General features: G+C 45.0%; 1 protein-coding gene across 3 annotated transcripts in view; it reads right to left on the bottom strand.

Annotated features, from left to right (window-relative positions):
• The window catches only part of LOC126272536 (uncharacterized), a 431,400-nt gene that overhangs the window by 209,158 nt on the left and 209,081 nt on the right, over positions 1–13,161 (bottom strand). For 2 of the 3 annotated variants that reach the window (XM_049975453.1, XM_049975452.1), the window contains one exon: positions 10,887–10,991. In XM_049975453.1, coding sequence (XP_049831410.1) covers positions 10,887–10,991 — 105 coding nt within the window. Of the gene's footprint in view, positions 1–10,880; positions 10,992–13,161 lie in introns of all 3 variants that reach the window. The other variant, XM_049975451.1, reaches the window with a different exon arrangement.

The raw sequence follows: 13,161 nt of genomic DNA, 5'->3' as shown, positions 1-13,161 counted from the left end.
ACTTGATGATTTCACCTCGTTAGAAACGCTGTGTTGAGTGCTAGTAATTCCAGAAGCAATTCATAATATCCATCCAGTGTTATATAAGACATTTTTTGTTTTTTTGTTCGCTGGGTAATACTGAGGAACTGTGTCGAACATTACATTGAGAAACTGTGTCGAACGCCATCCGGAAGGCGGAAGCGCGACATACAACTTTGTCTAACGTACCTCATAACTTGTCGCTTTTGCAGACCATGCTGCGAGAGAAAGCACGCGATCTGCGCCTAGCTTACTGGCTGTTGTGAGGGAGTGGAGGGGAAGGGGGGCAGGAGTGACGAGAGGTGTAGCAGAGGAATCAAGTTCCGTTTTTCTCGCAGCGTAATCGGCATCGCATTCACGGTACTTACTGCAATGTTAATCGTGTTGTATTCTTCTGCAGATAATATTGGCAACGGGCAGGAAACTTCTATCTGCAACTTTACTCCCTGAAGAGAGCCAAGTTATGTTGTGCATAAAGTACTGCCCTCTGGACCTCATCCCAAAAAGAGCGCTCTGAATTCACAAGATCGCCGTTTGTGGAATCTGTATTGATTCTAACTGCAGAGATTTTCGGTCTTCAAAGACGTCATACCCCGTGAGAATGAAACGTTTTCCATAGTTCTACATCAGACTAATGTCAAAGGTATACAGCATCTGTCCAAAAAGCTCCGACACTGATTGTAGTCCAGGCGTATGAGCGATGTCAGTGCAGTAACTACGTTGGCAGTTTGAACTAACAACTGTGAACAACAGCATTGACTTATATGCAGGCAGTGTTAAAAAATGCACGTGGGTTGTAGTGAGTCAGTCGAGCAATGAAATTAACTTTTCTAAATAAAGTCTCCAATATTCCCCTAAATGTTTTGAAGAAGAGAGAAGTGTGTGCCAAGTTCGTTCGGCATACATTGATTCCTGCACAAAAAACACGATGCAGGGATGCCTGGAGCGACTTGATTGAAATGAAAAAACGCGGATAATGTTTCTCTGAAAAATGTCATAACGAGTGATAAGACTTGGCGTTATCAATACTAAACAACCACAAGGCCACAAAGTGCAGAATGGGCCACTGATGGTTCGCCGAGACCGAAGAATGTGCGAATGTAACGCACGAGTTGAACATCTCAAAGAAGGATTTTTGTGACAGTTTCAGATGGTTATTTGGCCGTTCTATGTATTTCACTCCAGTAAATGAAGACTATCTAGAACATCTAAGCCATTAAAATCACCTCTTCAATTTTCTCTATTTTTTTTTTCTCCGTCCAGTTAGAAACTAAGTGGACTGAAGGGGTAGATCTACAACTATGCACGTCTGTCCGCGACCCTTCTTGAAAACTGGAATAATTTGTGACTTTTCCAGTCCCTTGGGACGCTTTATTGCTGTGGTGACCTACTACAAACTGCTGACAGAATGGGAGCAAGTTCTTCCGCACAATCTATGTACTATCACTCAGGAACCTCATCAGATCCAGTTGCCTTTCTTGTACCGAGGTACTTTAAAAGAGGTAGTAGTAGCAGTAATGGTTTTATCTAGCAATGGGTCGTTCTTACAAGGGTATTACATATGTCATGATATTGGTTGGCTGGTTGTTTGACTCAGGGGAGGTGACCAAACAACGAGGTCATCGGTCCTATCGGATTAGAGAAGGAAGTTGACCGTTCCCTTTCAAAGGAACTATCACGACATTTGCCCGAAGCGTTTTAGGAAAATCACGGATAACCTATATCATGATGACCGGACGTGGGTTTGAACAGTCGTCCTCCCGAATACGAGTACAGTGTGCTAACCGCTGCGCTACCTCGCTCGGGTGATGTTGCAGCTTAATACAAAAACAATGTATACAGCCATTTATATAAGCTCACCGGACAAAAAATTAGTTGCCGCTGGAGAAATCATTACAAAGCATCAATTAATACCGTGTAATTCAGTCCCCGTGATTGACAGCCGCCTGGATTCGGGAAGAAAGTGAGCCCACAAGATTGTACAGGTACGTCGCATCCAGTTTCAGCCACTCTCTGAGGAACTGATCGGTCAAGTTCACCAAATTCCTGGGATGTTGGTGTCAGCGTTTTACCCACAGATTTTCTATGCGGTGATGTGATTTTGCAGGCTAGTCGAGATGTAGTAGGATGGGGGAGTGTTCTGAAAACCTGTCTCACAGTCTCCCAACCCGATAAACTTTGTTGTTGTCGTCTTTATGTGCCTGCGTAAGCAACGGCATCTTGCGAGGTTACAAACTCCAAATATGGGTTACATGCAGTTTTCGACGCAACGTGCTTTCGCTAAAATATTGCGATGGACATTCATTCACTGCCTGCGGCAGTTTCTGTCACGTTTGAAAACTATTTTGATTCACAAGCCGTGAAACGCATCTCCTGTCGCTCTCGTTCAGGACTTCTTCCGCCCACAGTTCTGTCGAAGCGTTTCTTACACCATTGCTTGTATATAGTCCAACGCGAAACACCAGCAAATCTTTTTTTTTTCTATTTCGATAGCGTTTTCGTCGACATCGAAGTTAACAGCAAATCCAGCAGCTTCACACACTTCATGGTCAAGGGCACGGCCAAACACGAATGTCTCTTTGACACTCTGCCACGTCCTTAGATTAAACCATGTTTACGTAGTGTCCGATTGAAACAAAAAAGTCTCACTTAGATGAAGTGCACATACAGTTGAGCAGCTTCTTTTCGATATAAGAACATACATTTACAACAGAATTAGCGTCAGGCGACTTTGGGGCTAGTCCAGTATCTGCACATCTTTCTCCTTTCTTCTGTCGCTGCAAACCCTTCTGCGGTTTCCGATAATTGTCCTCGTACAGTAACCAGTATTCACTTTTGTCGATAAACCAACATTTGGCAGTCAGCGTCACACATCTTTTATAAAATTGTAACATCATCTGTGTGTTTAAATTGTCGGTAAACACGTGCAAATATCAGTTAAGAAGTCAAAGTAAACTAATGCTTTATGGACATTGCATGAAGAACGAATGTACCCTCCAGTGGGCTGTGAAAGACCTACTGCGGTATATTTTGCCATCTGTGTGTAATGCTGAGCATGCTCTTACTTAACAGACTGTACGCAGAAACTAAAGAAAACTGTGTAGAGAAATCACGTTATTTGCAATGTTACTTACCAATAAAAAGTTTGTTCTTAAAAACTTGCCTTTACTTCTTGAGTTTCCATTGCGTATTATTTCAGGGAATTCTTTATACTCGTCACTGCTCACTGTCATAACTTAATTATAATCCTCTTCTGCGCTGTTCACCTCTGCCAGAAACACCATCTTACCTGTACACCAGTCCCTTTCAACCGTGGATACAAGCATGTTTATGGTCTGTATGTCTTCATACACTGAATGTACTCATTGGTTGTAAAGCACCATTAGTTCGTTAAAATAATTCAAATTTTTTCCGTCCTGACATGAGTATTTTAATCATCTTCAGAGGACGTAAACAAACAATTATGAGTGGTATATGCATTCACAGACTATAGAATGCGATGTAAAGTTCGCAACTGATGTTCACTTTGGGTCTCCTATCGCTACTGCCCTGTCTTTTTTCCGTAATGGGCTGCACTGCGTTAGTCACCTTGCCCAAGCATGAATCTACTTTCCATCTCAAAAATCTGAAAATTGGGCAACTAAAAAAATTTAAGTTTATTTAATATTCGCTACAAACCTCAAACTACTGTGATCAGAATAATATGATGTCTTTGGTAAAAACACCAGATGAGCTTATCTTCTGACTAACCTATATCTAATTATAATGGTCTTTTCTTTTGCCTATAATCAGTAATGTCTCTAGAATTGATCTGACCAACCAGTGCATCATCTTGTTGGCTGTGTTGAGCTACCATCATGTCATCATTCCGGACCTTACTGATTCCAGAGAGGACAAGTTCTTGATGTCCACTTAGAGATGCCAAGGCCGGCCGGAGTGCCCGAGCGGTTCTAGGCGCTACAGTGTGGAACCGCGCGACCGCTACGGTCGCAGGTTCGAATCCTGCCGCGGGCATTGATGTGTGTGATGTTCTTAGGTTAGTTAGGTTTAAGTAGTTCTAAGTTCTAGGGGACTGATGACCTCAAATGTTTAGTCCCATAGTGCTCAGAGCCATTTTTGTTAAAGTAAAGGGGGAATGGTGTTATCTACACCTAGTACAGACGCCGGTGAAGCATGTCAACCATTTTGGGGAGTCTTAGAAGACTGTTCTCCTTGTGTTTAACTTCCCTTTTTACCTTTAATGCGTTTGCGTTGACTTGACAGTCAGTTCTGAGATACTTCCGTGGATGAATACTCACCATGAGACATTTGCAAGCTTATTTCTTGAACGCTAATTCTAACTCGTCGTACATGGTGTACATCGCGGCAACACAGGCCAACGTTTTACTCCTGTTTTAAATGATATCGAAGGGCAGCACTACAGTACGAACACTTTACCAAGACTCACCAAGCAGGCTTCACTATTTTGGCGTATGGGCGTCTCCCTATATTCTAACCTTCGTGGTTGATGCGAATATATTGGCAGTCGCTTTGACAGATTTTACTGGCATATGCTCACTGAAAATGCGAAGGTAGCAGGCATAAAACACACGGAGCATAGTGTTATCTACAACTTACACAGTGACCATGGCAGTTCAAAAAGTCGGACATGAAACGGAGACAGTCGAAAAGTAAAGTCAATTTCTTTAAAAGAAACTTTCAGTTAGGAAAGCAACATTGCAAGTAACATGATTTATCTATATAATCTCCTTGAACCTCTATGCACCTCTTGATCTTTTTCTTCGCCATCGAGGCACAAAGGCACAACGATTGCAGGGATCTTGGATATTGTAGGTTTAGAAGCTCCGCCACAAGTGGCGTGAAGGACCACGTGACTGCTGCCACGTAAATCGGTCGGCTGAAAAGTACAAAACATGCAATATAAACGGCCGTAAAGCCAGCGAAAGTGGGTTCTGTTCGGGGAGCCATTTAGTCAGCTACGCTGCGCTGTGGCAGCTGCTTCTCACTGTCACAACTGCTGCGCTCTGTTTACGATATGATCCCGTTCTGTTGGGCTCTGCCGAACACGTCGTCTCGCCCTGCTCTACTTCCACAGGAGGACCTCATCAGCAGCGCTGCACCACAGGTTATCATACGTAAACATTTCTCTGTGTATCCGGAGTGCAGTGGCCTAGGTCATAAGGAGCGCTGGTGGAACTTGTTCGCGTCAGATCAAGTGCATCTCGCCACGTCACTAATTGTGCGGCCCCTCCCGCCGCAGGTTCGAGTCCTCCCTCGGGCATGGGTGTGAGTGTTGTCCTTAGCGTTAAGTTAGTTTAAGTAGTGTGTAAGTTTAAGGACCGATTACATCATCAGTTTGGTCCCTTAGGAATTCACACACATTTGAATATTTTTGAACATCATGTGTATTTGATTGCATCCTTTAGTAGACAGTGAGCTTCTGGAACTTCAAGTGTCAGTCACTTCTGCTTCGTTTACTTTGCTAAGGACTTTATTTTCGTATACAAGGATCTAGTGATTTAGATTGTATTTACGTTTAATGACCAGTCCATAATGTAATTGTAAAATTGCTTAGTTATCGCTGTAGATCACAGGATTTTTAAAAAGAAACTATTCATTGGGAAAAGTACGTTGCAAATAACATCATTTCTCTATATAGTTTCCTTCAAAATCTGTGTAGTTGCTCCACCAATTGAGCTACACAGAGTGGCCCAGAAATGTTGCGACACAGTTTGAGGGGTTGTAGGGGGTGTCTTGAGGAACAAATCAAGGACAGGAACCCGGGTCCGGTCGCCCCTGTCGCTAGGCCACTCCTTAGACAGCGAGTGTGACTTTGTACGCTCATGGACCGTAGGCGGAATGTATCTCTTTGTTGTTTGTTATTCAGTGATCGCGACTGATTGCCACGATCGCCAGTGGCAAAGATGGAGCTACCTGCTGCGTAGACAGGCATTGTGCCAATGACCTTGCCGCAGTGGTAACACTGGTTCCGTCAGATCACAGAAGTTAAATGCTGTCGGGCTGGGTTCGGGCTGGGTTCTTGGATGGGTGACCATCCGGTCTGCCGAGCGCTGTTGGCAAGCGGGGTGCGCTCAGTCCTTGTGAGGCAAACTCAGGAGCTACTTGACTGAGAAGTAGCGGCTCTGGTCTCGGAAACTGACATATGGCCGGGAGCGCGGTGTGCTGACCACATGCCCCTCTATATCCGCATCCAGTGACGCCTGTGGGCTGAGGATGACATGGCCGCTAGTCGGTACCTTTGGGCCTTCATGTCCTGTTCGGAAGGAGTTTAGTTTTTAGACAGGCATTGACGCCTAGGAATGCGACGCTCTGTTGCGTTAATAGATGATGCTTTTGGATACAGATTTCTATTTACAGTTCATTTTTCTCCTGTATATCGAAATCTACTGGATATTTTAAAGGGTTCTAGGAGGAAGACAAACTGCAGATGGTAACCCATGTCCGAAATCCACCGAGGCAATAGAGCATTGCATTCAAAGAGACTAGGCCCCTCTACACAGCAGCTAGCCCCATTTTTTCCACTGGCGATCGTGACAATCACTCACGATCCCTGAAAAACAAACAAGCTTGCGAGAAATCCTTCCTGTTGTCCGTCAGCCTGCCGAAGGGGTTGCCTAGTGAGCAGCGGTCGGCGCCTGTAGCGTTGTTAGATGACGTTACCGGACACGGGCTCCTATCTTCGATTTGTTCCTCCAGATACCTTCTGCAATCCCTCGAAAGTTGTCGCAACAACTGGTACACCTTGCATATTTCTCAAGGATAGAGAGACGCCCTGAATGTGATTTCGACTTCTCCAAAGGGTGTCCTTTGTGTTTGGCCATCATTCGGCGTAGTTCCTAACGAGCACAAATTAATTCTGTCCTGCAACAAGCTTTCTGGCGTGCAGCGCCGCCACAACTTCGTCATCCGATCACAATTTCGATTCATTAAGCTGTTGTTTTTCACCAGATCGAAACGGCGAAAATTAGTTATGGTCGTTCAGAACTATACGCTGAGTGCTCAGGCAGCTCAGAACCTCGATTCTGAATGTACTGGATTCCATTCCCATCTGCATAAGAGCGAGCTTCTCATTAAGTAGAATCACATCTCCCCTCTTCATTTTGATCATGGGCTTCATATCTCGCAGTGCTTCGCAGTAGCTATCACTCTTCATTATTTGACATTTAGGAGGGTAATAAATCAATAACGGATATTTCATGTCTCAAAACTCTCCTCACGTCAACTCTCTTGCAGAAGCTTGGCTTTTGAACTTTGCTGCTGTAGGCGAGGATTGTTGTTTCCTCATGGTATTCCGAGTATTCCGCCGCTTACTTTGTGATTCGAAGTGATGGACCTACGTCTCATCAACAATTACTATGCAGCTGAGAAAGTCCTAATATTCCTCTTAGAAATCCCCTAAATGCGATTTCGACATTTCCAGACGTTACTGTTTGCGGCTGTCAGTTGACGTGGTACCAAACGAGCACAAACTTTGCGATAGTTTAGAGATCCATGGACGATTGCAAATACTGAACCATAGATGATGTTCATCTAGTGCGTAAAATCATCATTTCTGGCGTTCTCATCACTGCAAATCATTTGCTCAGCCGTATCGATCTTCCTGTCCGTTTTCAGAGTGAATGGCCAACCTGAAAGTTCCTCACCAAAGATACAGATAAACTTTTAAAGCAATCTTCCGGCTCGTAATTTTTTTCGCTCATTGAGACAGGTGTCACCATATTGCAGCTGCTTTCCGCGCATTATCTCCGCGGCTTCAATCCTTTCAGACTACAGAACACGAAATAAACTCCTCACTTCTTTCTTGCTGCATATGGACAACGGTATGCTGAACCAATAAAGGGGAAGCAGAAGAACAACTGTTGTCAACTTATAGAAAATGGCAGCATGTCGCGAAATAACTGATTACGTAGAAGGACGATCGAGGCAAGTGATATGAGTCATAGCATATTGAAGATTACACAGGCATTCCGATTTCCGAGGTCAACTGTGTCTAGAACCCAGCTCCATTACTGCAGAATAAATGTTTCCACACTTATGAAATACCGTACAGGAGAACAGAAGTCACGTCGATTCCACAGAGCTACACGGGGCAGGCATTGTTTCATTTTGAGTCACATCGCCATCGATTTTAATGTGGTGCGTGAGGAACTCATTTCTAGCAGGACTGTACGGAGACAAATGCACCACATATGCTTCTGTAGTCAACACCCGACTCGTTGAGACCTCGACGCATAACTCAACGTATGGCATGTCCCGCGAACATCTTCACTGGATCATGGTTGGGGGCGCTGTGTAACATAGTTCGATTTAAAACATTTTCAATTGTATCGAGCTGATAAGTATGTAAGAGTGTGGCATATAGATTCTGTATGCCAACAAGATACACCCACTTAGAAGATGGCTCATTTAGGGACTGGGCTGTGTTAACACGGTCATAATAAGGCCCCAATGTCTCGCTGGAAGGACCATTCACAGATGTGAACATCCTTCCAGACTACCTGCATCCTTTTCTAGCATTAGAGTTCCCCTATGGAGAGGCCATGTTTCAATAGAATAATGTGACATGTTGCTGCAGTACACACGTCTTTTCACGAACACTCATGTAAATTCACGACTACAGTTTGATCTCGCATGTCACTCGATCTTAACCCAGTCAAGCATTTATTAGATGGTGACAATACCTATACATGCTTGATAAGCTCAGCCTCAACTGCACAAGAACAATTGTAGATAACACTGAAAAATTTAGGCAATATTATCTCCCCAGAACGACCCCAACACTTTGTAGAATCCATCCTTCGCTGTGTTACATCAGTTTTTGAGCCCGCAACACAGTATGGGTAAGTTTTAGAGACAGAGGTGTAGTTGATAGGGCTTAGCTGTGTGTCTCTCACTGATACCAGTGGCGTGCTGCTGTGGCAGGACCATAAAAAGCGCAGGACACGCAACACAGGCAGGGTGCAGTCTTACCATTAGCAGTGACGTATTGCTGTATTAGATATGTAACACAATGAGAGGACATTACAGAGACAGGGAAAATGGAGTAGGGTTATGTCACATCTTACGGCTGCAACATAACGCATTGCTGAGGACTTTACAGAGGCAAGAGTACAGCACAATGGGAGTAGGCCATGTGCGTCGCACCGTTAACAATGGCCTACTGCAGTATCAGGTCTGTAACACACTTCAGGCAATGTTACAGACACAGAGGTGCAGTACATTATGGCTAATGTATATGTGTCTCATCATTACCAGTGCTGTAGCAGGTCTATACCACAGTGCAGCGGACGTTGCAAAGAGATGGGTGCTCTGTAGGAGGCCTAGGATACGTGTGTCTTACAGTTACCATACCAACCTGCTATACTAGTTCCGTAACACAGCGCAGTGGATGCTAGGGAAACAAAGCATCAGTAGATTATGCCTAAGCCATGTGCATTTCGTCGTTACCAACTGAGTATGGCTGTAACAGGCTTGTAACGTGATGTTCGGGAAGTTATAGCGATATAGCGTAGAACAGTACTATGTCACGTACGTCACACCGTTTCCAACGGTATATGCTGCAGCATGTCCGTAACAGTGCAGGGGTTGTTATAGAAGTAGGGGTGTAGTAGAGTAAGGCTAGCCTGCGTGTGTCTCCCTATAACCGATGTCATAGTTCTGTAATAGGTCCGTAACCAGTACAGAGAGCACTACAGAGACGTGGCAGAATTATAATACGGACAGGCTGCGTGTGTCTCACCATTACCGATGGCGTACAGCTGTAGCATGTCTGTAACATATTGCAAGCGACGCTAGAGAGACAGGGATGTAGTGTGGTAGGGCTAAGGCACGTAATCCTGTAATCATGGTCTTACACTTGTGGTAAGTCTGTAACACAGGCAAGGCATGTTACAGAGCACGGACGTTGTATAGTAGGACTAGGGCAAATATGTCTCACTACTCTCATTGAAATACACCAGTAATACATCCGTAACCAGTGTAGAGGGCGTTACAGAGGGAGACGTGCAATAGAGTAGGGCTAAGCAACAGGTGTCTCACCTTTATCAATGGCGTGCTGCTGTGGCAGGTCTGTAACACGGACACGGTGCAGGGGGAGGGGACGTTACAGTAGAGTAGAGCTAGGCCGCGTGCGTCTCACCGTTACCGATGGCGTGCTGCTGTGGCAGGTCTGTAACACGGACACGGTGCAGGGGGAGGGGACGTTACAGTAGAGTAGAGCTAGGCCGCGTGCGTCTCACCGTTACCGATGGCGTGCTGCTGTGGCAGGTCTGTAACACGGACACAGTGCAGGGGGAGGGGACGTTACAGTAGAGTAGAGCTAGGCCGCGTGTGTCTCACCGTTACCAATGACGTGCTGCTGTGGCAGGTCTGTAACACGGACACGGTGCAGGGGGAGGGGACGTTACAGTAGTGTAGAGCTAGGCCGCGTGCGTCTCACCGTTACCAATGGCGTGCTGCTGTGGCAGGTCTGTAACACGGACACGGTGCAGGGGGAGGGGACGTTACAGTAGAGTAGAGCTAGGCCGCGTGTGTCTCACCGTTACCAATGGCGTGCTGCTGTGGCAGGTCTGTAACACGGACACGGTGCAGGGGGAGGGGACGTTACAGTAGAGTAGAGCTAGGCCGCGTGCGTCTCACCGTTACCGATGGCGTGCTGCTGTGGCAGGTCTGTAACACGGACACGGTGCAGGGGGAGGGGACGTTACAGTAGAGTAGAGCTAGGCCGCGTGCGTCTCACCGTTACCAATGGCGTGCTGCTGTGGCAGGTCTGTAACACGGACACGGTGCAGGGGGAGGGGACGTTGCAGTAGTGTAGAGCTAGGCCGCGTGCGTCTCACCGTTACCAATGGCGTACTGCTGCAGCAGGTCCGTCATGTTGATGTGAGTGATGCCGCGCTTCTCCTGCATCAGCGTGTCACAGTGCGTCACCTTACCGCTGCCAGGGCCGCCTGCAACACCACAACACATGATACACTCACTGTACACACATCGTCAGCAACGATGAAGCGCGTCACAAATCAAAGCACCAAATGAGTGAAGTGTCTTGTAGATGTTTAGTGTTGCTTGCGTGCGTGCGTGCGTGCATGTGTGTGTGTGTGTGTGTGTGTGTGTGTGTGTGTGTGTGTGTGTGTGTGTTTTAGAAAAGGAGTCAGAAGAGGATTAGGAACAGACCCAAGATTCTAAGAAATCGCTCTTTGCCCATCGAAGATCGCGTTAGCATGTGTGTGCTCATGATATTCATTCGGATATTCCTCCTAAAGCAGCCATCCGCACGTTTTAAATTAATATTTGTTACTTAATCACATTTTCTTTGACTCATCAGAAGATTATGAGGCTCCCTTAACTGTCAATTATAAATTATTAAGCAGATAACAGAGGATATTAGTGCAACTGGTGTACTGCTACAACACTTGTAGAAAAGAGAGCGCTAGTACGGGTCCCACTGACTTCGCTCTGTCTTTTATTACAAACCAACTCCAGTTCACTAATAGCATCACATTCTGATACGCCACTCGTACCTCGTCTCGATAACGACGTCGATCCACCAGAGACGATATAACGTTATCGAGTCCAAGAGGTTGCGGTGCAACGCAATTCAGGTTTGGCGGCGCTTCTAACGATTCATCTGGGCTGCCATCTAGCGGCCGAAATGCCTTTATAAGCAGCGACCTGGGGCTGCATAGACATATCGTTTGCAGAGGGAAGACCTTTACATCATCCTCGTGATGCGCTAATGGAAAGTGGCCGGCCTCCTGCTGGATTCGACCGAGGATTATAGACCATTCATTGCTGTGCTGATAACGGCTTTACGACGACTTGCAGACTTTATTGTATTATTCTTCCGCTATCAAGTTTGCTCCCTCCCTTTAAGCCACTCGTTCCGATTTTGTGAACTTAAGGTTTGTATCATGGATGTATAATCGTGAATTAATTAAAGCTGTACGCATTGGTACACAGAAACCGCATAAGCTTGTAGCAAGGAGACGTCTTGTTACGAGAAGGTGCACTTTAATTGATTGTAAGATCTTGCCACGTCATCTGTAGTTTTATTTCAGATGTGGAACTGAAGTATTTTTATGTGGTGTGAGATGGCATAGTAACAAAACTCATATCAGGGTTGTATTTTCTCATTTCACATGTGGAATTCACAAATGTAACAGTTATGCATGAACCACTATTTTTTTTTTTTTTTTTTTTTTTTTTTTTTTTTTGCCTTCCCTGAGTCGTCAGTTTTCTGACTGGTTTGACACGGCCAGCCACTAATTTCTATCCTGTTGTCAGCTTTTCATCTCAGAGTAGAACGTATAACCTATGCCCTCAAGTATTTGCTGAATGTATTACAATCTCTGTATCACACTATAGATGTTACCCTCCACAGCTTCTCTAGTACCGTGGAATTTATTCTATGATGCCTTAATACATCCTATCACCCTGTTCCTCCACCTTGTCAGTGTTCCTATATGTTCTTTCTTCGCCGATTCTGTCAAGAACCTTCTCATTTCTTACAGTATAATTCACCTGATTTTCAACACACTTCTGCAACACCATATCTGAAAGACTTCGATTCTCTCCAGTTAATGTTTTCTGATTGTCCATAATTCACTATAGTACAATGCTGTGCTCCAGACGTACATTCTCGGAACTTTCTTCCTCAAATTAAGGTCTGTGTTTGATACCGGTAGGTTCCTCTCGGCCTGGAATACACTCTTTGCCTGTGCTAGTGCGTTTTTGTATCCTCCTTGCTTCGGCCGTCATAGTTTATTATGCTTACAAGACAGCACAATATTCCTTACTTCACCTACTTCGTCAGCACCAGTTTTGATGTGACGTTTCTCGCTATTCACATTTCTGCTGCTTCTCATTACTTTCGTCTTTTCCCGGTTTACTATCAACTCATATTCTGTGCTCATTAGATTGTTCATTCTATTCTATAAAGCCTGCAATTCTTCTTCATTTTCACTGAGGACAGTAATGACATCATCAAATCTTATTGACATTCTTTCACGCTGATTTTTAATCCCACTAGTCAACCTTTCTTTTATTGCCTGCTTCTTCTATGTATAGATTGAACAGTAGGGGCGAAAGATGCATCTCTGTCTGACACCCTTTTTAATCCGG

Source organism: Schistocerca gregaria, chromosome 5 (assembly GCF_023897955.1).
Source record: "Schistocerca gregaria isolate iqSchGreg1 chromosome 5, iqSchGreg1.2, whole genome shotgun sequence".
Classification (NCBI taxonomy): domain Eukaryota; kingdom Metazoa; phylum Arthropoda; class Insecta; order Orthoptera; family Acrididae; genus Schistocerca; species Schistocerca gregaria.
Note: the sequence above shows the minus strand (reverse complement) of the source record. Positions and strands in the feature narration are given on the sequence as shown.